Genomic DNA, 23,915 nt, shown 5'->3' with positions numbered 1-23,915 from the left:
TGTAAAATGTGTCATTTTTGAATGCCATATATTTTTCTATTCTTTTACATCAAATGCTTGTTTTCCACACAAATTACAATAGTTAAAGTGTTATGACTTGATTGTAAGGTCAGTTGCGAACACTAGATGGTGCCAGAGAGCTATTTACAGGGACAGAAAAAAACTCGCTTCAATTTTTCTATTTTATTTTGAAAGAAAAATATACCTATTATTTCATAAGAACTTCATGTAGAGTACCCTGATAAGTAACACATTGGGGGGGAGCAAACAATAAAATATACACGATACAAAACCAAATAGTAAAAAAAGATGAGAATACATAAAAATAAAATATTTATAAAAAGTAATATCTGTAAGGTAAACAAACACATATGATGATACAAAAACATTTAAAAACAGAGTTAACTATTCACAGGCTATTGGGTCATATTTGTATTCCTTTCACCAAAGATGAGATGAGAATATTTTTATGTTCAGCACAAATATTTAAGTAATTTATGACATATACAAATCACACAATTTACTAAGAACAAAAACGTAAAAGAAAAATAGATGACATTTTAAGAACACTGAGCAAGCCAACCAGCAACAAGCTCATGCCACTTCAGAAAAGCTTAGAAAATCATCAGTAACCATTTCGACCCATTGGTATAAAAAATAACTGTCATACTGTGTGGGTAGACATGTTACAAATGAATCATCTGTAAAAGAACTGTAATACTGTGTGGGTAGACAAGTTACAAATGAATCATCTGTTAATGTACAGTGCGAGAGGCAAGATTTTCAGTTCTCCAGCCATAGAAGGAGGCATCCTTAATCTGAGTGCTTGAAAAGGGTTATTTTCCTCATCCTTTGTGAAAATCTTCATCTTCCAGACCCTGTCAACCGTGAGCCTCTTGTTGCGAGGATCGCTCAGTGTCCCACTCATGACCGTCACTCACCGATGCTCTCTATGCAGTAGGGATGTCCTGAAACACAGGACACATAACACAATGGTATTATTTAAATAAACCCTGTGCCTTGTATGAGTGCAAAACCTTGAGTGAAGTTGACATTAAGTTAGTAAAGTGAGCTAAAGTAAAGTTACACACCTGAGAGACCTCCGACTGTCTTTTTCCAGGTGGTTCTCTGGACCTTCGGTCTCATAGGAGGCCAAGTGCAGCTCATCCTCGGTGAAGACAGGTGTAGTGACCAGGTATTGGAGGATCTTCCTGTCTCTCTCAAAGGGACACATCACCTGACGCCACACCAGGAACTCACTGACCTGCTTCGCCAGGTCCCACAGTTTCTATAGAGAAACAGGAAATGAACAATATTGACAACAATGCCCTTTTGCCCACTAGTAAAAGCGTAGTAGAAGATGAGTATTGTCATTATCAATAACCCCAACAATAATGCACCCCGTACATTTCAGTAAGACTCACCTCAAAGTTGACATGACCGTTGGGTAGTCGGCTGGCACATCCCTCATTGAGGAAGTAGATGTCCTTGATGAGAAGGCTGAAGAATGGAATGACTATTTTCTCCTGGTTGCTGTGTGCTGTGATAGACCTCTGGGTGGCTCCTCGCAGGGCAGTACGGTAGTTGCTGAAGTTACTGGACGGGTCCATTTGGTGCTCCAGTATGTCAAATTTGTCTGTGTTGACTTTGCTCCAGGTCTTCTTCAGTCGGGACACAGGACTCATGTTCATTCCGGCTATGGGGAGAAGAGACCAGGGTTTGGAATTCCATTTCAATTCAGTGAATTCAGGAAGTAAACTGAAATTCCAATTCTAAGCATACTATTGCAGAATATAGAAATCCTTCTAGAGCCCTGTATTGTAACTTACTGATGATGGCCATGAGTGAGTTGAAGTTGCCGATGTTATAGCATTCTCTGGCCACGTCTATGAAGAACTCCAAGGCCCGGGCTCTATGCTTCTTCTTTACAGGCTGGAAGGAAGAAAAACACAAAACCATGGGAACAGAGTCAGAAAGAAAGGATGACAGAAAGAGAATGGTTGTGGGGAGAGAGACAGAGATAGAGAGAGCTAAAGAGCGAGAGCAAGAGAGAGAGACAGAAAGTAAGTAAGAAAGACAGAGAGCACTCACCATGCAAATTTCAGTAGCCACCAGGTAGCTGAGTCTGTTAAACCAAGCTACATAGGCCTCCAGGTTAGTAGTCTTGCGTTTTCGGAAGAAACTCTGAGGGGGAAAGAAAGTTCATGGTTACTTTTCAACTTATTATCTAGCTGAATTACAACATTGAACTGCTGTTGGAGCAATCCAGTGAATTCTGTTTATTTTCTTGTAAAATGAATGTGGTCTAGAGTTGTTTCTCTCAGTCAGTTCTTGGCTACTTGTTGTGATGTACTCTGTTGATGATTGTTAACAGGCTAACACAATGATAGTCAGCCACAACCCATTCAATAACCTCCCCCTAATGACTGACATATGGTCTCTTATGTAACCAGTGGAAGATAGTGGACAATGTTATGTACACGGTAGTGGACCAGGCCTACTTTATGGTTGTCCAGGGGATCCTTCACACCAAAGGCTTGGATGAACTCCTCTGGTCCAATAAAACTCAGTCTGTCCTGGAATTGGAAAAATCATAAGGTATAAACTCAATATTCTTACATTCACTTTACTTGATGGATCAAGTTTATGTATAAGAGAAACTTTAAGTTAACAATAACTTCTAATTCAAACAGAAATGCCATTCAGCTTCAACTTCTCTGAACACCACATGTCTAGAAGGTACATATACAATATAATCTCTCCTCACCAGTTCAATGTGTGTGAGCTGCTGGGCTAGTATAAAGGCATCATCACAGACACTGAGGACATCATTCCGCTGTCCGTTCTGCTGCTTGGCCTTCAGAGCGGTGGGTCTCTCTGCTGCGGAGGCGTTGAGCGTGGCGATCGCCTCCTCATACTGACCCAGAGCCGCCAATCTCCGGATCAACCGCTGAGTCATCTGCTGCATGGCCCGCCATGAGTACTGATATAAAACAACATCAAATGAGTACTGATATAAAACAACATCAAGAGAGATGTGAGTATTGATATAAAACAACAACAAATAAGTACTGATATAAAACAACATCAAGAGAGATGTGAGTATTGATATAAAACAACAACAAATGAGTACTGATATAAAACAACATCAAATGAGTACTGATATAAAACAACATCAAGAGATATGAGTACTGATATAAAACAACATAGAGAGAGAAATCAAATCAAATGTTACTAGTCACATGCGCCGAATACAACTGTTGTAGACCTTACAGTGAAATGCTTACTTACGAGCCCCTAACCAACAATGCAGTTTCAATAAAATATGGATAAGAATAAGAGATAAAAGTAACAAGTAATTAAAGAGCAGCAGTAAAAAAATTACAATATATACAGGGGGGTGCCGGTACAGAGTCAATGTGCGGGGGCACCAGTTAGTTGAGGTAGTATGTACATGTAGGTAGAGTTAATCTACCTACACTCAGTGGCCAGCTTATTAGTTACACCCCCCAGATCGTGAAAATGGTTTGCTCCTACATGTAAGTCACATGGCCGTGGCTTGCTATATAAAGCAGGCAGACAGGCATCAAGGCATTCAGTTACTGTTCGATTGAATGTTAAAATGGGCAAAACGACTGACCTAAGCGGCTTTGAGGTTCTAGTATCTCAGAAACAGCCGGCTTCCTGGGCTTTTCACACACAAAAGTGTCTAGGGTTTACCGAGAATGGTGCAACAAACAAAAAACATCCAGTCAGCGGCAGTCCTGTCGGCGAAAACTGCTCGTTGATGAGAAGTCTAAAGAGAATGGCAAGAATCGTGCAAGCTAACAGGCCTGCCACAAACAGGCAAATAACGGGCAGTACAACAGTGGTGTGCAGAATATAATCTTGGAACACACAACTCGTCGGTCCTTATCACAGATGGGATATTGCAGAAGACGACCACCCCGGATTCCACTCCTATCAGCTTAAAACAAGAAGAAGCTGCTCCAGTTGGCACGCGATCAACAACACTGGACAACTGAGGAGTGGAAAAACATAGCCTGGTCCAATGAATCCCGGTGCTAATCGCAGAGTCAGGATTTGGCGTAAGCAGCATGAATCCATGGCCCCATCCTGTGTGGTATCAACGGTACAGGCTGGTGATGGTGGTGTAATGGTGTGGGGAATGTTTTCCGGGCACACGTTACGGCCCTTGATACCAATTGAGCAACGTTTGAACGCCACCCCTTATAGAATCCATGCCCCAAATAATTCAGGCTGTTTTGGAGGCAAAGGGGGGTCTGACCCAGTACTAGATGGGTGTACCTAATAAACTGCCCATTGAGAATGTACTGTATACACATACTGATATAACAACGTAAAGAGGAGCTCAATTTATGTACTGAACACAACGGAAAGAGAATATGAAATTTAATATATGTACCGTATATTTCTACATAGTCTAGTTCAGCACAAACAACAGGAAGGAAAAGCAATATCTATAGATATATCATATACTTACAGATGTAAGATCTTAATTTGATTACCCTGTTGCAGGAGAAATTTCCTGCAATGCAGGACATTTAAAACTTGTAGTGTATTTGAGGTTTAAAAAGGCTTCTGAAGTTTGTAATTTCCACTTTGAAATTTCAGACTTGATTTTCCCTGGTGAAAAATGTATCAACCCCTACAAAAATGTCCATTAATTATCCACATAATAATTCACATTTCCTGTTGCTGCAGGATAATTTTCCTGCTGTAGCAAACGGGCTCAAATTAAGATCTGACATCTGTATCTATACTGATATAACACATGGAACACATGGAACCCATGGAACACACAGAACACATATAATGACATACAGTAACACATGAGTGACACATACAGTACCAGTCAAAAGTTTGGACACACCTACTCATTCAAGGGTTTTTCTTTATTTTTACTATTTTCTACATTGTAGAATAATAGTGAAGACATCAAAACTATGAAATAACACATATGGAATCATGTAGTAACCAAAAAAGTATTAAACAAATCAAAATATATTTTATATTTGAGGTTCTTCAAAGTAGCCACCCTTTGCCTCGATGATAGCTTTGCACACTCTTTGCATTCTCTCAACCAGCTTCATGAGGTAGTCACCTGGAATGCTTTTCAATTAATTATTAACTAATTTGTGGAATTTCTTTCCTTCTTAATGCTCTTGAGCATTAAGGTAGGGGTGGTATACAGGGGTGGTTTATAGAAGATAGCCCTATTTGGTAAAATAATTTGTGATAAATAAGGTGTCTGATGTCAAACTCAACTGTAACTGGTCAAATTAGATGTCTGATGTCACATCTCTAATGAGTCAGTCAGTTAAAGGTTATGTCAGGGTGCTGACCTCATCTCCTCTGGCCAGATGATGGCTCATCTCTTTCAGGCAGAGCATCATCCTCTCATCTCTGAAGTCATAGGGAAACGTCTCTGTCCACTCAGTCAGCAGCTGCACGATCTTTGGAGCAACGTCCCGTATTCTGATCTGAGGACAACAAGGAGAAAGACATGCTAGTGTGAGACCGACTGTAAGGAGGTGGTGTCCACTCCTGGTTGTTAAGAACAACTCTGTGTGTGTGTCTGCGCTGTGTGTTTGTGTGTGCGCTCCTGCAGGGTTGTGTCTGTGTGTTTGTCTGTGTAAGCATGCGTGTGTGTGTCTGCGCTGTGTGTTTGTGTGTGCGCTCCTGCAGGGTTGTGTCTGTGTGTTTGTCTGTGTAAGCATGCGTGTGTGTGTCTGCGCTGTGTGTTTGTGTGTGCGTTCCTGCAGGGTTGTGTCTGTGTGTTTGTCTGTGTAAGCATGCGTGTGTGTGTCTGTTAGCTACCTTATCAAGCAGCAGGTCTCCAGATCGATGCTGCTCCACACACAGGTGACAAAGCCGAGACATGAGCTCGTAGGGGTGGAAGAAGAGACGGGAACTCAGCAGGAAGGTGAAGACGTACGATCTCTGATGGAGAACAAGAAAAAAGATCATCAACAACAACTCATGTTGTCATCAACCCAGTATCAACCCAGTATCAACCCAGTATCAACCCAGCATAAACCCAGTATCAACCCAGCATAAAGCCAGTATCAACCCAGCATCAACCCAGTATCAACCCAGCATAAACCCAGTATCAACCCAGCATAAAGCCAGTATCAACCCAGCATAAACCCAGTATCAACCCAGCATCAACCCAGTATCAACCCAGCATAAACCCAGTATCAACCCAACATAAACCCAGTATCAACCCAGCATCAACCCAGTATCAACCCAGTATCAACCCAGCATCAACCCAGTATCAACCCAGCATCAACCCAGTATCAACCCAGTATCAACCCAGCATAAACCCAGTATAATTCCAGCATCAACCCAGTATCAACCCAGCATCAAGCCAGTATCAACCCAGCATAAACCCAGTATCAACCCAGTATCAACCCAGCATAAACCCAGCATAAACCCAGTATCAACCCAGCATCAACCCAGTATCAACCCAGCATAAACCCAGTATCAACCCAGCATAAACCCAGCATAAAGCCAGTATCAACCCAACATAAAGCCAGTATCAACCCAGCATAAAGCCAGTATCAACCCAGCATAAAGCCAGTATCAACCCAGCATAAAGCCAGTATCAACCCAGCATAAAGCCAGTATCAACCCAGCATAAAGCCAGTATCAACCCAGCATAAAGCCAGTATCAACCCAGCATAAACACAGTATCAACCCAGCATAAACCCAGTATCAACCCAACATAAACCCAGTATCAACCCAGCATAAACCCAGTATCAACCCAGCATCAAGCCAGTATCAACCCAGCATAAACCCAGTATCAACCCAGTATCAACCCAGCATAAACCCAGCATAAACCCAGTATCAACCCAGCATCAACCCAGTATCAACCCAGTATCAACCCAGCATAAACCCAGTATCAACCCAGCATAAAGCCAGTATCAACCCAACATAAACCCAGTATCAACCCAGTATCAACCCAACATAAACCCAGTATCAACCCAGCATAAAGCCAGTATCAACCCAGCATAAAGCCAGTATCAACCCAGCATAAAGCCAGTATCAACCCAGCATAAAGCCAGTATCAACCCAGCATAAACCCAGTATCAACCCAGCATCAACCCAGCATAAACCCAGCATCACCCAGTATCAACCCAGCATAAACTCAGTATCAACCCAGCATAAACCCAGTATCAACCCAGCATAAAGCCAGTATCAACCCAGCATAAAGCCAGTATCAACCCAGCACATACTGACACATTTCCTGCTATTCAGTTGTGAAATCAGCTAATAATATACTGTACATAGTCTACCCATTCGTTCTTGAAGGATAGAACTTATGGATGCTTTATGGACTTCGTTAGTACACACAACACAAAACATAGCTGTATTCTATTTGGCATAACAACAGTTTGTAAAAGTCCATTATTTATGTTTTTGTTGTTGTCATTAGAGTCCCCCTGAGAGATCGTATTGGACCAGTTCAGCACTACCATCATGTTCTTGAAGAATGGAACTTCTAATGCATTGAGCCTGTTTTTACCCTATCATAACCCCAAATATGTTTGTATGATTCCATTGTTCATGTTTTATGTTGTTGTTGTTCTTGGACCAGAGATAGCACTCACGTCAGGGTAGTAGTCCACTGTGGGAACTAAATGTTGTATTAGGGCCTCCAGGGAGCCAGAAACAAGACTGTTGTCATGGTAGCACATGTCCCCATAGCTCACTTCCATGGGCTGGTGGTATTTGTGGAGATGAATGTTGTTGTTATAAGTGCTGGTACTGAACTTGCCAGCATACGGTGTCGTGGGAGGCATGTTGACCTGTTGAAGAGATGTGAAAATATAAAAACAATGTTCAATCTTTGTTTTTCTTCTCTTAAACTCCTAACTGATCACTTTATTTTTCATGCTTTCAATTCAATGTTATTTCCCTAAGAAAGATATTGTGTGTGTGTGTGTGTGTGTGCGTGCTTGCGTGTGTAAGAGAGAGAGAAAAGCTGAACTCTAACAACTTATGTAATAAGTACTAGCAGTGTGTGTGAAGTTACTATAATGTTACCCTATTACTGTATGTCGACACCATGCTGGTATAAGCCTGACTGTGTCACTGTCTCATATCCCTTCTACTGCTTAGTCTACACCATGCTGGTATAAGCCTATTTATGCCACTGTCTCATTCAACCGACATCCTGGCACATTCTAACCCTGATCTCGTTCTCCCTGCTGGCTTCCTTAACACTGTTAAGAGATTAAAGGTGCTTTTGTAACAGTATAACTTTAAACCGTCCCCTCGCCCCGACCTCGGGCGCGAACCAGGGACCTTCTGCACACATCATTAACGGTCTACTTCTAGGTTTCAGAGCAAGTGATGTAACTGATTGAAACGCTACTAGCGCGTACCCGCTAACTAGCTAGCCATTTCACATCCGTTACACTTTCTTCTTTACTCTGTTCAAACAGGGCTAAAGGACCCTACGCGAACAGAGCCACGGAGCGTTGTATACAGTCCATTCTAATATTTGAGCCGCACTAAAGTACGTAGAACGACGTAGAAAACGACGCTCCGTCGCTGCGTTTGCGTAGTTTGCAACGTGGCCTTTAAGGCGACCTGCTACAACAGGAGCTATTCAACCAATCACCACCCAGCATTACTACTACAGGGACCCCCCACACAGTAAAGATTAGATCTACGCTGTAACTGGAAAACAGTAAATGATATGGTATTATCAACAATTTTGTATCATACTGTAAATTATGATGCATTGTGGGAAAAAGTTGTGGACGGGGAAATAATTGCTGTATTTTGAATGGTACTGTAATTCCACGCCACACAATACAACACAATACAGTGACTATTAGTGGGTGCATGGTATTGTTGTTTCTGGCTCATTGACATATTTTGAGGTGTGCCTTGTAAAAGGCTATATTTGTTGCACCAGTGAGTGAAAATGCTGTACCAATTTAAAGCATATGTGGTTATAGTGCCCCATCAATTTGTATAGGGGACAGATTGGAATGGCAGCAAGTCTTAAACAGTATTGGTTGAGCATTTTCCCATGTCCTTTTGGTCTATTTTGCCCTGTAGTCGCTGCAGTTTGGAAGCCGTTCTTAAGGCCTCTAGAAGTGCAAGTGATCTAAAACACCAAATATTAAATAATATAATGTTATGTGTAAAAACACTTTACCTAGGAGCCAACCTGCTTGCACCAATCCCTTGTATTGACAGTAAATTACTGTGAAATGCAAACCCCTCCCCTCAATGAATTTCATTCATCCAATCCGATTACGGTAGCATTTACTTTTTTTTTTACCATATAATACAGTCAATTTTACGGTATTGTACTTGTGTCATTACGTAGCACTTGCTTTGATACCGTCTTTATATTAAAGTAGGAGTACTGTAATATGAAATATAGAATTTTACTTGCCCCCGAGCTGCCTGTAAGCTACTATCAAATTCACAGTAACCCCTTTACAGTGTACTAGATAGACCTACTACATTTGAATGAAAGTGACATTCTCTGACTGATGCAACAGGCTTACACTAAACTAGCCTGGCTGGGGTTGACTGAGTTTAAAGGTTTATGTAGAAACAGATAAGAACTCAATCTATCTGATAAAGGAGACAATAAAATAACAGTCAGAAAATAAGACTGATATACAGTACATTATACTGTATCCATCTTGGATATAACGTCCAATAAGATGGATACTGTTTATAAAATGGAGGGAATAAAATATCTCATTCCCACATGTCTCACCTTGTTTTGCCTGTTCCCTAGTCTAGAAAAAGATAAGAACTCAAATCTGATAGAGAAGCAAATGTAGAGTAATAAAATAAGATAGATATACTATATCCCTCTAGTATCTAATAAGATGGATATTGATTTTAAGAAATCTCATGTCCCACCCAGTTATGTTTATTCTCAGCCCAGTATCCAGCTAACTGTAGCAAGCTAACTAACCAATGTACTGTACTGTAGCACAGACAGGATAATCACAACCCACCCAGCCCACTCCCCGGGTACTGTTAATTACTCTTGACTCGCGCGGTCTTATTATGTGGAAAGCAGTCTTTCATAGAACTCTCCTCCTGGGCTGAACCACACTCAGCCACAACACTAGTGAGTAACGTAGGCTAATGCATGCCAGGCAAGTAATTACACAGGCAGGCATTATGCTGCAGACTAAAGCAAAACAATAACACAATTGAAGTACAAAACAACTGAAATTAGCTGTAATTATATCATATATAAGTGACTGGGATTTGTAAGTGATTTTGCAAAGCATTTTTGTTTGTAAAAGTCAACATCTGCCATCATAAGCCGTTTTTGCCTTCACTCAAAGTGCAACCTTCAAACCCATTGAAAGCACTGTAATTAGAAATCTATTGGGAATGCATAGCATAGCCTAACACTTTTGTCTGGAAAGTTCCCAGCATGTTTCCTTGTTACAAATAATAAGACTTTCATTGTGGACATATTGTGATCAACTTACCCCGACTAGAAAAAACTAACAATTGTAACAATATAAAAAGGATGTAGACTATGTGTATCAAATACAGCTATTCCAAGTCTTTGCAAAATAATATAATATGTAAGAAATTAATCTTCAAAGATATTCCACGGAAATATGTGCACAAAAAGCATACGAATACTACCGACCAGTGTTTTCAGAGCGTGAAATTCCTATTCGTATGGTCCATCCATTGTGTCCATGCAGTCCTTCGAATCACAAGTCATTTGAAACTGTGACCACGACCAGCCGTATTCAAATGCCTTACAGAAAGCGGTGAAACAGCCTACAATAGGCTTAGAGGCGGATCGTTCTGCATGGCAGTAAGCCAATCACAGTGAAGAATCAGAAAAATCGAAACGTTAGCGCACTCTCATTGGTCAGTTTGCCAGCCATCGATTCTCTTTGAACGACATAGGACCATAATGTACCATATAATGTTTTGTGAGAATGAAAAAGTGAAAAGGAAATTTGCTAGAGAGATAGAGGGAGTGTGTGAAGGCATATGGCATGGCAAGGTTTTTTGCGCTATCCAACAGCTTTGGTACACCATATGGAGTGTAAAATACAGTACCAGTGAAAAGTTTGGACACACCTACTCATTCAAATGTTTTTCTTTATTTTTACTCTTTTCTACAAAATATAATAATAGTGAATACATCAACACTATGAAATAACACATATGGAATCATGTAGTAACCAAAACAAATCAAAATATATTTGAGATTCTTCAAAGTAGATTAGTCAATACAGAAAATTTCAAGAACTTTGAAAGTTTCTCCAAGTGCAGTCGCAAAAACCATCAAGCGCTATGATGAAACTGGCTCTCATGAGGACCGCCACAGGAAAGGAAGACCCAGATTTACCTCTACTGCAGAGGATAAATTCATTAGAGTTACCAGCCTCAGAAATTGCAGCCCAAATTTAACACTTCACAGAGTTCAAGTAACACATCTCAACATCAACTGTTCAGAAGAGACTGCATGAATCAAGCCTTCATGGTCGAATTGCTGCAAAGAAACCACTACTAAAGGACACCAATAATAAGAAGAGACTTGCTTGGTCCAAGAAACACGAGTAACATACATTAGAACAGTGGAAATCTGTCATCTGGTGCTCATTATATGTGGGAACTCCTTCAAGAATGTTGGAAAAGCATTCCAGGTGAAGATGGTTGAGAGGATGCCAAGAGTGTGCAAAGCTGTCATCAAGGCAAAGGGCGGCTACTTTTAAGAATATAAAATATAATTTGATTTGTTTAACACTTTTTTGGTTACTACATAATTCTATATGTTTTATTTTCCTAGTTTTTATGTCTTCACTATTATTCTACAATGTAGAAAATAGTAAAAATAAAGAAAAACCCTTGAATGAGTAGGTGTGTCCAAACGTTTGACTGGTACTGTATGTTTAAATTGTATCAGAATACAGTAAACTTTGCAGTTTTACATTTGAAAATACTTTACAGTAAGAATAAAAAATACTAAAGCACTACAGTCATGCAATTATTACAGATTTTGGCAAGAACCAAATTAACGATCACACAATTTCAACTAGTGTTTCATTACTGATTATTAGTTATACTTTATAATCTATTAACTGAAAGTTAATAGTTTATTAACAACTTATAGACCCTTTATAAATGTTACCAATGTATTGGTAATAAAACAATGATACAGCAATTGGACATAAATCAATTGAAATGCCAAATTCACCATAAATCATGACCATTGAAAGTTGATCAATGGAACTTGAGAAACAAACATCTTTCCTGATAGCTACAGATGTTTTAGTAGCAATGACCCGCTTCCATAAACAGTGGGCGTGTCCTCTTACAATTGGAGCCTATAGGGAGGAGGTCAGAGACCTGGCAGTGTGTTGGCAGAACAACAACCTCTATCCTCAACATCAGCAAGACAAAGGAGATGATCTTGTTTGATTTTTTAATAATATTTCTCTATTTTCTTTCTCTCTGCATTGTTGGGAAGGGCCCGTAAGTAAGCATTTCACCGTTAGTCAAGACCTGTTGTTTACAAAGCATGTGACGAATACAATGTGATTTGAGTCATATTACATAAAGATGGTTTCATGATTTACAGAGAACAGAATGTGGGCCCCAGGTTGTGGGTGGTATTCATTTACAGCCTCTCAATCATAGTCTTACATCATTGTTCATGCAGGAATAGCCAAAGCCTGCAATGCCTATAGGCTACGTTCTATTTTACTGCACCTACACTCACGCCAGCCACCTGAAAGCACTGCTAGCTGGAGATGGCTTCCGGCTTGGCTTCAGCTTGGTGAGGGCCCTTATGGAGCCTTTCGATTAGATTCAACCCACAGTGCTAGGGCACGGGGGCCACAGCTTCCCTCAAAGAGAGGCAGTATATAACTCGACTGACACACACACACACACTGACATCATAAGCTAGTGGACTGACTGACTCCTGCCTTCCATAAACACTCAGATTGAGCTTCCACCCACACACTCCTCTCTCTCCCCTCTCTCTCCCCTCTCTCTCCTCTCTGTACCCTCTCTCTCCCATCTCTCTCCCTCTCTCTCCCTTCTCTCTCCCCTCTCTCTCTCCCCTCGCCCCTCTCTCTCCTCTCTCTCCCCTCTCTCTCCTCTCACTCCCCTCTCTCTCTTCTCTCTCCCCAATCTCTCCCCTCTCTCCCTTCTCTCTCTTTTCTCTCTTTATCCCCTCTCTCTCCTCTCTGTATTCCTTCTCTCTCCTCTCTCTCCTCACTCTTCCCCCTCTCTCTCTCTCCCCTCTTTCTCCCCGCTCTCTCCTCTCTCTCTCCTCTCTCTCTCTCCCCTCTCTCCTCTCTCCCCTCTCTTTTCCCTCTCTCCCCCTCTCTCTCTCCCCTCTCTCTCCCCTCGCCCCTCTCTCTTCTCTCTCTCTCCCCTCTCTCCCTTCTCTCTCTTCCTCTCTCTTTCCTCTCTTTATCCCCCCTCTCTCTCCTCTCACCCTTCTCTCTCCTCTCACCCTTCTCTCTCTTCCCTCTCTCCTCTCTCCCCCCTCTCTCCCCTCTCTCATCTCTCTCCTCTCTCTCTCTCACTCTTCATTCTCATCTCTCTCATCTCTCTCCCCTCTCTCCCCTCTCTCTATCCCATCTCTCCCCTCTCTCTTTATTTCCTCTCTCTCCCCTCTCTCTCTCACTCTTCTCTCTCATCTCTCTCCCCTCTCTCCCCTCTCTCTATCCCATCCATCCCCTCTCTCTTCCCTCTCTCTCCTCTCTTTATCCCCTCTCTCCCCCCTCTCTCTCCTCTCTCTCCCCCATCTCTCTCCTCTCTCTCCTCTCAGGTGAAACCCAGGCAGGACTCATATCACTTCACAATGGACCTCTCTTCTATTACTGATGATGCTTGATGTTCAGTTACGTGATGATGAAGAAGAAGATGAAGGGATGTTGTTTACTGTGTTCTGTTGGTTGAAAATAAATCTGGAGGAGTTGGATTGTTTTGTTTAGTGTAGAAGCCAGGATGTTTTGTAGTTGATGTTTTAAATGTCTTATAAACTTTTGTTTTACAGTAAGAAACACATAATTTATGGTATTGTACCTCTATTAGTCTGACTTCATAGTACCAACATAACACCAACTCTCATTGCATTGTTCATTATCACTTACAATATTGCATTAATAACCATGTGCCCTAATAACAATAATAATGTACATGGAAAAAAACACATGATTCTCCAACATTAAGAGAATGGAAGAATAAAATGCTTTATTATTTAAATATTGAAAAAAATCTGTCTACAGACAGAAACAACATAATACAATTTGAAGTCATATGAGGCAGAGTCTTTGTCACGTTCGTTGTATGAGTGAGACCAAGGCGCAGCGTGAGTAGAGTTCCACATCATTTTAATAAACTGAAAACTCTCCAAAACAAAACAATAAACACAAACGAAACGTGAAGCTATACAAAATAGTACAGACAGGCAATGAAACATAGTCAAGATCCCACAAACACAAAAGGGAAATGGCTACCTAAATATGATCCCCAATCAGAGACAACGATAAACAGCTGTCTCTGATTGGGAACCATATCAGGCCAACATAGACATGCAAAAAACCCTAGATAACCCACCCTAGACATTATCACGCCCCAACCAACAAAGAGAAAAAACAGCTTACTATGGTCAGGGCGTGACAGTCTTACAAGTATTAGAAACAGCATTGGATGTGGACGCGGTGGGAACATGTAAGTCTGAGCAAGTGTGATGTCATTAATGTTTATGTAAATGTGATGCAGTGGCGGTCAGTGCCGTTTAAAATGAGGGAGGAGGATTTTTGTTTAATTAGCATGGTCTTATTTTAATTACAGCATAGTGGATGACTATCACTCATATTCCATTCACCCGGATCAATGTAACAGCGATAGGTTTAGGCTACTGCATGAAACTAGAATTTTCTACAACCTAGCCTATGAATGAAAGTTTACAACGTAGGTGCACACCGGTCGAGAGACAAATTCGAGGTGACAAACAGTGACACATGGACAGTGACACATTCAATACAGCCTTGCACACTCTTGTCTGCATCTAGCTGATATAGGATGTAATCATTTGTCCAACAGTTGCAAACAAGAGTTTCTATTGGACAAATTCAAGTATGTTTATCCCCGTTTTGTTCCGTTTGCTTCCGTTTAAGAAAAGTTTTTAAGCAGAATCGGCGGAATGAATACACCCCTGATCATCCGTAAACACACAGCCATGTTGTATTCCTTCTCGCATCCATACGCTCTTCTCGTATCCTCTCACCTCTTCCCTTCACTTGTGGACTTCAATGCACAACACATCAGCTGTCTGTGACCAGGTGAGAAAACCTTCATATCATAACCGCTAACCGCTACACACAGCCTACATCGTTGTCACCATATTAGCTAAAGTAACGTCATAGTCAGCATAGTTAATAGAACTAACGCATTAGTAAACCTGCTACAGTCATGCAGTAACGTTAGTGTACAGTCAGTAAGCAGTTACACCGGCGGGCCCCAGTGGCAATAAATTAGCAAAATCAAAAGTTTACATTGACTTGGAAGAGTTCCAGTGTTGTGTTTGCTAGTCATAGCCAGCTAGGTAACATAGCATCCCTCTGTTTGAGCAGGGTTTCAGTAGGCTAAACTAGCTAGCTGCATTTGCTAGCTAAGTAAGTGAAACTGAAAGTGAAAAAAATTATAATCTCTCTCTATATATATTTCTCTCTTGTTTCTCCTTCATTTTGGAAGAAATTAATTAGCTATTGTCTTTCTCTCACTTTGAGCCATCTACTCACCACATTTTATACACTGCAGTGCTAGCTAGCTATAGCTTATGCTTTCAGTACTATATTAATTCTCTGATCCTTTGATTGGGTGGACAACATGTCAGTTCATGCTGCAAGCTCTGATAGGTTGGAGGATGTCCTCCGGAAGTTGTCATAATTACTGTGTAGCCTCCTAAGTTTTGCGTTGAAGTCAATGTACCCAGAGGAGGATGGAAGCTAGCTGTCCTCTGGCTACACCATGGTGCTACCCTACAGAGTGCTGTTGTGGCTACTGTAGACCTGTCACGATGTTCGTAATAATGATGTTCGGACCAAGGCGCAGCGTACGTAGAGTTCCACATACTTTTAATGAATAAAGTGAAACTTAATCAAATACAAAACAAATAAAGAATAAACAAACCGTGACGACAATGCAGTGCTAACAGGCAACTAAACATAAACAATATCCCATAACCCACAGGTGGAAAAATGCAACTTAAGTATGATCCCCAATTAGAGACAACGATTACCAGCTGCCTCTAATTGGAAATCATACACAAACCCCAACAAAGAAAATTAAACCTAGAACCCCACATAGAAATAATAAACTAGACTAAAACCCCTAGTCACTCCCTGACCTACTCTACCATAGAAAACACAGGCTTTCTATGGTCAGGACTTGACAAGACCTGTGCTGACAAACTGCCTGGGAGCTCCTCAGTGGTGAAACTCCTCCTCCTTCAATCAGTGGTGAACCAGGTGGAACAAATCTTCCAGGCAATCTGGGCGTGCCAGCACCTGGCTCTGCTGTTGTCTTTAGACCGCAGTGAAAGGAGCATTTATAACACCACAAGACCAAGGAAACTTCATCTTTGTGATCAAGGTGACTGTGCAAGTCCAAGCCCTCCACAAAACTGTGAAAGACAGCCGGTAAGCGCCATATTAGCCATGCTTGGCTAGACTAACTTAAGCAGTGTACTGCTAATGATACTCTGGAAAACACAGACTCTTAACTCTTAACTTTGATAGGACTTTTGCAGTGGTATTTATAACTTAAAATGTTGTTTGTGGGGTATAAAGGAAAAGTAAGAAGAGCCAAATTCATTGTTGACAAAGAACTTGTTTGAAATGGTTAAAAGTAATTTAAACTTTGTAGAAATCTTAGTAAACCAAGTTCTTAATTCAGTAACAAATGTATAGTCTAAAAAATCTTTGGCTAAAAAATGTAAGATTTGTCTGCTTAACTACTGATTAGAAAATAAATGTAATTTTTTTACTACTAAAAATATTTTGAATGTATTTGGCTAAAATGCAAATTTAGAGAAAATATACTGATTCTGCTCATTTGATTAAAAATGGTGGGTTTCTATTTTGGGAAACATTTGCTTAAAAGTGGAAACCTTGTGTTTTATGGTGGCAGAAATGTGTTTATCTGGGGTGAATGTGGATAAGTTTGTATTTGATTGGGCTGTCAACTCAAATAGTAACTTGTATTTGTCATCTCTTTTTTGAGGTTTTTCACCTGTTTACTGCCAACCAAAGAATGGTAAATAAAAGACAAACAACTGATTCCATGGCTGTTTATTGAGTGAAATCCAGTTAAAATCTTCATGTGGAGGGACTGTCCTTTTCAAGTGGGGAATTGCACAAGAAAGGGGTCAACTTGACAAGACCTTTGCAAAATAGTGTGTTTAATCAATTATTTGGTGACGTGATTATATTTAGTTAAGTTTAATCTAAAAAGGATAACTTTTTTAAATGTTTTACCATTTAAAAAAAAAAAAAATTCACTGAGGAGGATGGTCCTCCATTGATGTATTGTTTTTGTCTATGTGTGTTTGTTGTAAAAAAATGTTTTAGAAAACACGAGGTCACCAAACATCAGCGTAGCATGGCCTCGGTGTGTTATTGTCTAAGTGGGATTACAGACGGACCACTTTGTGAGATCAGAGGATAGACTGGCTGGGGTAGAGGGGGGAGACTGGTGGATATGAGGGAGGGGTGCCTATCTGACTCAGATCTTTCAGTAAGTCCTATAGTTCCCGAGTGGCCTGTGAGTCAGCATCCGATCTCTCCCATTTGACCCGACTAGGTCCAACATGGAGCTTTCTCTGTTAGACAAGTTAGATTTAACGACCCTGCAAAGTATTCTGTCTCCAGCCACTGTCTGACAGAAGGCCTAATGAGTGTCAACTGACACGGTCACTCTGCATGCAACACTGGTATGAATGACGCACACGCACACAGACAAGAAAAGGATCCAAACATTTCAAAGGTCCCTGTATGCGTGGCACTCAAGGGTACAGAAAGCATCTCCTTCTCCAAACAGCTAGTCTGCCCACGACAGCTGAAACAGAGCAGTACCTAGCCAATTGCTTTGCCCTAGTTTTTTGTCAGGCCCGCATACTGGAGGCCACGCCCTGCAAGCCTGTGTACCTGGCCGAGACTGCCAAATATCAGCGCCACCAGCTTGCACCTACACCCGAGGCATCCCAGCGTGCCACGCGGGGCTGGTTTTTAAGCAGCTTCTTGGCAAAGGCCTGCTCCATGGAGCTGTCAATTGAACAGCCCACTTCCAAACTGAGCACCTCCCCCTGGCCTCCCCCCATAACAACAATATCTGCCTTATTTGGCACACAGAAAAACAAATCAACATCAGACCAGGGGCCTGTTGCACAAAACTAGGATAAGGGATTAAGCCAGGATATCTTGGTGATCCTGGCTCAATTGATCCGTAATCCGGTTGCACTAAAGATGGATAGGGGGCAGGAGGATATGTTATGGTATAAATTACCATGGAGATTTATTCTGTGGAGCTAGCCTGCTCCAGACCAGGCTAAATTCCAGGATCTATTTAATCTCATCCCTAATGTCAGTCAGCAGTCACCACAAATGGAAACCAATAGTTATTTCACTGCTCACTATACATTGTTATCACATATAACTAGACCCACTGTTATTATTTAAACGTTTGTGATCATTAATTTCAATGATTTTGGATAAAAAATGATTTTTAGATGATGTTGCTATCATTAGATAATTTACAGTTTCCCATAGACTATAAGGCTATATATAAAATGATAGAATATTAGGGCCACAGAGGGGAAAAAAACACAAGTCATAATATTGTAACCAGTTGTTTTAAAGGAGGACAGTTGTTAAAATGACAGACGTGGGGCATTTCGTGAAATTGTACTTCAGTATGGTTTCATAAACAAAGACATGCTGATGTGCCAGAATATTAAGTATCACATTGTCATAAGTATCAAAACTGTAAAAACAATATGTAGCTTTTCTGCAGAAAGAACCAGCCTCATAAATTTATGACTTTATCCTTTTTCTTCAGTGTGGCCCTAGTACTCTGTCATATAAACAAATACACATTCCATATGAATATAAAAACACAATGTGTAACATTATGTTCCTTTATTGAATAAGGACAAAACAAAGCAGGTAAACCATCAGCTCCTTTCGAAACTGAAGTCACAGTGACTCTACAAGATGGAAAGCACAGAATCCAAGCATATTATACAAAATGATACATACACATTCAAAGGTCTGTATATAACACACCCTGCATGTCTGCACACTAAAATAAATGCAGGACAAATCCATACACATCAACTGAACAGACAAATGAATGGATGCAGTAGCCTCCCTGCAGCCTTGTATTACACACAGTATACCGCACAAACATCATAAGAGGCCAAATTCGTCAAAAAACGAACCCAAAAAAACCCAAATTCCTCTGCCACCGCAGGACATATTTAACCAAAATTGAAAGCACACATACTAACTAAAATAATTCAACACATATTGGTCCCTCAGCAGCCGACCACTGTCGTCATCAGGGAAGATTGCCGGATTGTCCCAGTCCATGGCTGGTGGCACTCTGGGGGCCCTCTCCTTCCTCAGGCAGGCCACATTGTGGAGGACAGCACAAGCCACAGTAATATCACATGCCCTAACAGGGCTGACCCTTAATTTGTGAAGGCAGTGAAAGCGTGCCTTCAGGAGGCCAAAGGTCATTTCAACTCTGGCCCTGGTCCTGGCATGGGCATGGTTGTAGGCCTGCTGTGCTTCCTGGGGGTCTGTGAAAGGTGTCAGGAGAAAAGGCTGGCAGCCATACCCCCTGTCTCCCAGCAACACACCAGAGAATTCACCTGTCAACACAAAATCTCATCATTACTACCTCATAAACACAGTGATATTCTTGACACAGCCATGATGGTTATAAATAGGGGTTGTGTGGCTTACCTTGTGATAGGCACTGATAGATTTCAGAGGCCCGAAAGATTCTGGAGTCATGGACTGAGCCAGGCCATTTTGCCACAACATTGCTGATCACACAGTCAGCATTGCAGACCATCTGAAATCATAAGATGAGGAATATTACACCAATCAATGCACATCACTGGCAATGCAGAGTGTTCGTCAATGGACAATATCAAAAAGTTATGTTCACCTGAACATTAATGCTGTGAAAGGATTTCCTATTCACAAAATCGGCCTCATGGGCACCTGAGGGGGCTTTTATCCTTATGTGTGTGCAGTCCACTGCACCAATGACATTGGGGAAACCTGTCACACAAAGTAATGAGTATCCTACTATGTGTTAACAGTTGTCCTGTAATTTGTAGATCCTCTTACCTGCAATCCTATAGAACTCCTCTTTGATGTCACAGAGTCTTCTGTGGCCAGGGAAGGAGATGAAGACATCTGCTAATGCTTTGATAGCCAGACACACACTCCTTATTGTGCGGCAAATTGTGGCCTTGTTCAGCATCCCCCACTGAGTACAGGAAGGCTCCACTAGCAAAAAAGCGCAAGGCCACACAAACCATTTGCTCCACACTCAGTGCATGGCTCCGTGCAGTGCGGTGCTTAATCCTGGGACCCAGTAGTCTGCATAGATACCTGATGCCATCTGCAGAAAACCTGTATCTTTCATATAGATGGTCATCAGGGAAGGCCAGTGGGTCCAACCGGTCCCTGAAGACCCTTTCTCGCCTGAAGGCTCTCCTCAGCACAAGTGCTTCTTCATCCACCACATCTCGCACGAATGGGCATGCCATTGTCAGAGCAGAAAGGAACACACAATTTTGGGCCTTCATATAGGCTAGTGGCCACACCTGGTGCTGGGGGGGTGGGCAAAAGAGGGCGATGCCTTATAACGATGACTTGGTTGTACTGATTGCTGGGAAAATAAAAAAAACCTTAGAAAGATGCCACCGTCCTGTGTGCTCACAATAAGAGCTCATATGTCATGGCTCACTTGACTTTACGAGAATATACCTAATTTTTATTTTGAGCTGTGTCATCTTCTTGGAGCTGGGGGAGGAAAGAAAAATAATGATTAATACATTTGTGTTACAGTTAGCATACAGTGTACATTGAAGGCATATCTCACCTCCCTCTCAAGTTTTTTTATTTCAAGGTCCAGTTTCCTAATTGTCCTCTTTTTTATTTCGGACTCCAGTGCAAGATTTTCCATCTTTTTCTTCTTGTACTGAATGTCTATGTCTGCCAGTTCTATTTGGCGCCGGAGGTGGTTGCCATACAACTTTCTGATAGCTTGTGAGCTCTGTGAACACAATACAATTAGCGCAGCTGGAATTTGGCAGGATGTGGTGTCCTTTTATTAATACGCACTATGTTGCCAGGCTGGTTTTCCCACTGTATAGCATCTGGGTCCTGTAAAAGAAATTAGATTTTTTGATTTTGATGAGGACTCCTCACCATTGTAGAGTAAATAGTACTTTCACAGTCTTAACATGATACCTCATGCCTTCTGGAATCCAGAGAGATGGTCTCCTCCTCATCATCGTCTCCATCATGTGCAGTTGCTGCTGCACTGGGGCCTTCACCCTATCACATTTAATCGGATTCATATTGAAGCTAGTAGACAAGACATGCCAGGCCTACAGTATGCCTTTGATGGAGTACTCACTGGATCAGCATCGTCTGGTGCTTGTGCTGGTGGCTCTAACAGGAACACAGTGCTGCCAGACACTGCAAGGCAATAGGTAAACCAAAGTCAGACAGTCCAAATTGATTCAATATGAATGTGGTTGTATCCCATGTAGAGATGGAAGGACATACCTTGAATGAAGCGGGTGGCATCTTGGGAGGAACCTATGCTCGTCTCTTTCCCCCCAGGGATCCCCTCTAAGACGGGCCTGCCTTTATTTAGCTCCAAGGCCATGTCCTCTGCTGGGGTAAGGTCAGCCTTTGGTGACCCACCACCCGTGCCTTGTCTGTGGGTATTCTTTTTCACTGCTAAAACAGTACAGACAATGTGTGAGCAGGCACCTTCTGGGTACAATATATGCTTGTGCTTTGTTAAATATTAGTCAGGGACCATACCATTCTGCAGAATGTTCTTGTATTTGATTTTGACCTGCTGCCATGTCCGTTTTGGCCCGTTCATGTTTAATCTACACACACACACACACACACACACACACACACACACACACACACACACACATTTAATGGAGTCACACTGCAAAAAATTACTTGGTATTTTTGTCTTGTTTTCAGTAAAAATATCAAAAAATGTATCATAGCTTTATACAGTGTGATGGAGTTACTTTACACAATTTCACTCATATCTGCAGTGCATTTCAAATAAAAATTTAACCGTTTCATAATTACAGTACAACTGCATTTTTGGAGATGTGAATTAAATATTTGAATTGTAATTGTGATGTTTCAGCGGAGCGGTGAGTGTGTAATTGTGCACTACTTACGCATTCAGGCGGTCTGCAATACTTTGCCACGCTTTTTCTCTTTGCTTTATCACTGTGGCGGTGTTGCCTTTCTTCTTAATTATATCTTTTACCTCCTCGTATGCCTCCATGAGGATTTGTGCTTCAGACGGGGAAAAGTACGCGGCTCTAGTTGCCATGGTAAATCAGTTAATCTGTGATCTGTGGCGGGGTCTATTTGAGTGAGCCGTGAGCGCGCACCTATCCAGGATTGGTTTCACCTGGCTTAATGAATCCGTGTCTGCTCATCCTGGCTTGGTCTTTGTGCAACCAATTAAGCCTGGACGCACATGTTTTGGCTTCATTGAGCTCAGCTGAGTCATTTATCCCGGATGTCTTAATTCTACTTTTGTGCAACAGGCCCCAGCTTCCCCTTAGACAATAATGTTTATGCACACACACACACACACACACACTAACACCGGCACAGCACTATGGATGATCACAGAGCTCTTTGTGTGTCAGAGCGATGAGGGACAGAGTTACTAGCCAGAAGTTATACACTCTTTTGGCAGGATCTGGTTGTTTTATACGCCCCCACACCCTATGCCCCCCTCCTCCACCCTCTGTTTTCCCCTCCTGTCTGTTTTCAATGAGGACTTCTGGTAAATGGAAAGTGCCAGTGGAGGAGAGCCCCTGTTTCCCGGAGATCATGCACCCTTACTTCTATGTCACATGCAGACATATTCGTTGGAGAATATTGTGATAGAAACACAAGAAGATAGCTGTGTTTCATTGGCTTAGAACTGAGAAGCCATGTGTCTATTTGGAGATGGCCCAATAGGAATGGTCTATTGGGTCTACATTCACATCTGTGAATGGTGAGCAATGCAATTCAAAGGCCATTTGAAGGTGATTTACTGTAAGCTATACAATGATTTACTGCAGTTTACTGTAAACTATGCTTATAGCTGCTGCAGTCTACAGATGTGGCTCTACTAGTTTTAGTGATCTTGGCATCCATTGGCCAGCTACTCAAGGCTATAGTTTTAGTGATCTTGGCACCCATTGGCCAGCTACTCAAGACTATAGTTTTAGTGGAAAGTACCTAGTACTTTATATCCATCCACAACAAACTATCATTGCGTTCTTTTATTAAACCAGTACCAGTCTGTAAGCGTTGTACAATGGGGTTCAGTTGAACTATATTTACTCCAGTGGCAAGGAGTGTTTTTACACCATGCTACTGTTTCACAACATGTGCTGCTTTGTTTTCTCTCTCTGCCTGGTAGAAAGTAATTGGTCTGAAAGTGTTTTCAGCCAGGGCCACGGCCACGGCCATGTGCCTTGCTGCAGGTGCATGGGGCATATGAAAGTGACACAAACAGGAAGCAGTGTGTTCCCTGCAGGCCTGCTGTGTGGGACACCC

General features: G+C 41.6%; 2 protein-coding genes across 7 annotated transcripts; both read right to left on the bottom strand.

The window, feature by feature from the left end:
- Positions 1-168: 168 nt before the first annotated feature.
- Positions 169-10,805, bottom strand: LOC139537991 (ras-GEF domain-containing family member 1B-B-like). Its single transcript, XM_071339923.1, has 11 exons — positions 10,676-10,805; positions 7,635-7,832; positions 5,842-5,964; positions 5,367-5,504; positions 2,768-2,983; positions 2,502-2,576; positions 2,092-2,184; positions 1,830-1,932; positions 1,425-1,696; positions 1,092-1,288; positions 169-968 (listed from the first exon to the last, which is right to left on the bottom strand). Exons 2-11 carry the CDS (start codon positions 7,824-7,826, stop codon positions 938-940), a joined length of 1,440 nt encoding a protein of 479 aa, XP_071196024.1. The 5' UTR covers positions 7,827-7,832; positions 10,676-10,805; the 3' UTR covers positions 169-937.
- Positions 10,806-19,166: 8,361 nt separating this feature from the next.
- On the bottom strand, positions 19,167-22,910 carry LOC139537905 (putative nuclease HARBI1). 6 transcript variants are annotated; one of them, XM_071339812.1, is made up of 11 exons: positions 22,529-22,910; positions 22,143-22,213; positions 21,879-22,055; positions 21,727-21,788; positions 21,558-21,644; positions 21,429-21,470; positions 21,187-21,360; positions 21,072-21,107; positions 20,427-20,973; positions 20,034-20,145; positions 19,167-19,939 (listed from the first exon to the last, which is right to left on the bottom strand). In XM_071339812.1, the coding sequence occupies exons 1-8, from the start codon at positions 22,684-22,686 to the stop codon at positions 21,072-21,074; spliced, it is 807 nt and encodes a 268-aa protein (XP_071195913.1). In that variant the 5' UTR covers positions 22,687-22,910; the 3' UTR covers positions 19,167-19,939; positions 20,034-20,145; positions 20,427-20,973. The 6 variants fall into 6 exon arrangements, with proteins under 6 accessions (XP_071195913.1, XP_071195930.1, XP_071195905.1 ...); XM_071339829.1 differs by adding an exon at positions 20,242-20,357 and having other exon boundaries at positions 20,427-21,107; positions 22,143-22,910; XM_071339804.1 differs by adding an exon at positions 20,242-20,357 and having other exon boundaries at positions 20,427-21,360.
- Between the last annotated feature and the right edge of the window lie 1,005 nt (positions 22,911-23,915).

This window comes from Salvelinus alpinus, chromosome 1, assembly GCF_045679555.1.
Source record: "Salvelinus alpinus chromosome 1, SLU_Salpinus.1, whole genome shotgun sequence".
Lineage (NCBI taxonomy): Eukaryota > Metazoa > Chordata > Actinopteri > Salmoniformes > Salmonidae > Salvelinus > Salvelinus alpinus.
This window is presented reverse-complemented; position numbering and strand designations above follow the sequence as displayed.

Excerpts from the sequence above, each read along its gene's own strand:
- LOC139537991 (XM_071339923.1), bottom strand. The coding sequence starts at position 7,826 with ATGCCTCCCACGACACCGTATGCTGGCAAGTTCAGTACCAGCACTTAT. Across the intron at positions 2,984-5,366 it reads ATCTGGCCAGAGGAGATGAG|TACTCATGGCGGGCCATGCA; the intron begins GTCAGCACCCTG and ends GTTTTATATCAG. Across the intron at positions 2,185-2,501 it reads ATCCCCTGGACAACCATAAA|AGTTTCTTCCGAAAACGCAA; the intron begins GTAGGCCTGGTC and ends TTTCCCCCTCAG.
- LOC139537905 (XM_071339804.1), bottom strand. The coding sequence starts at position 22,686 with ATGGCAACTAGAGCCGCGTACTTTTCCCCGTCTGAAGCACAAATCCTC. Across the intron at positions 22,056-22,142 it reads CAAGAACATTCTGCAGAATG|CAGTGAAAAAGAATACCCAC; the intron begins GTATGGTCCCTG and ends GTACTGTTTTAG. Across the intron at positions 21,645-21,726 it reads CACCAGACGATGCTGATCCA|GGTGAAGGCCCCAGTGCAGC; the intron begins GTGAGTACTCCA and ends TAAATGTGATAG.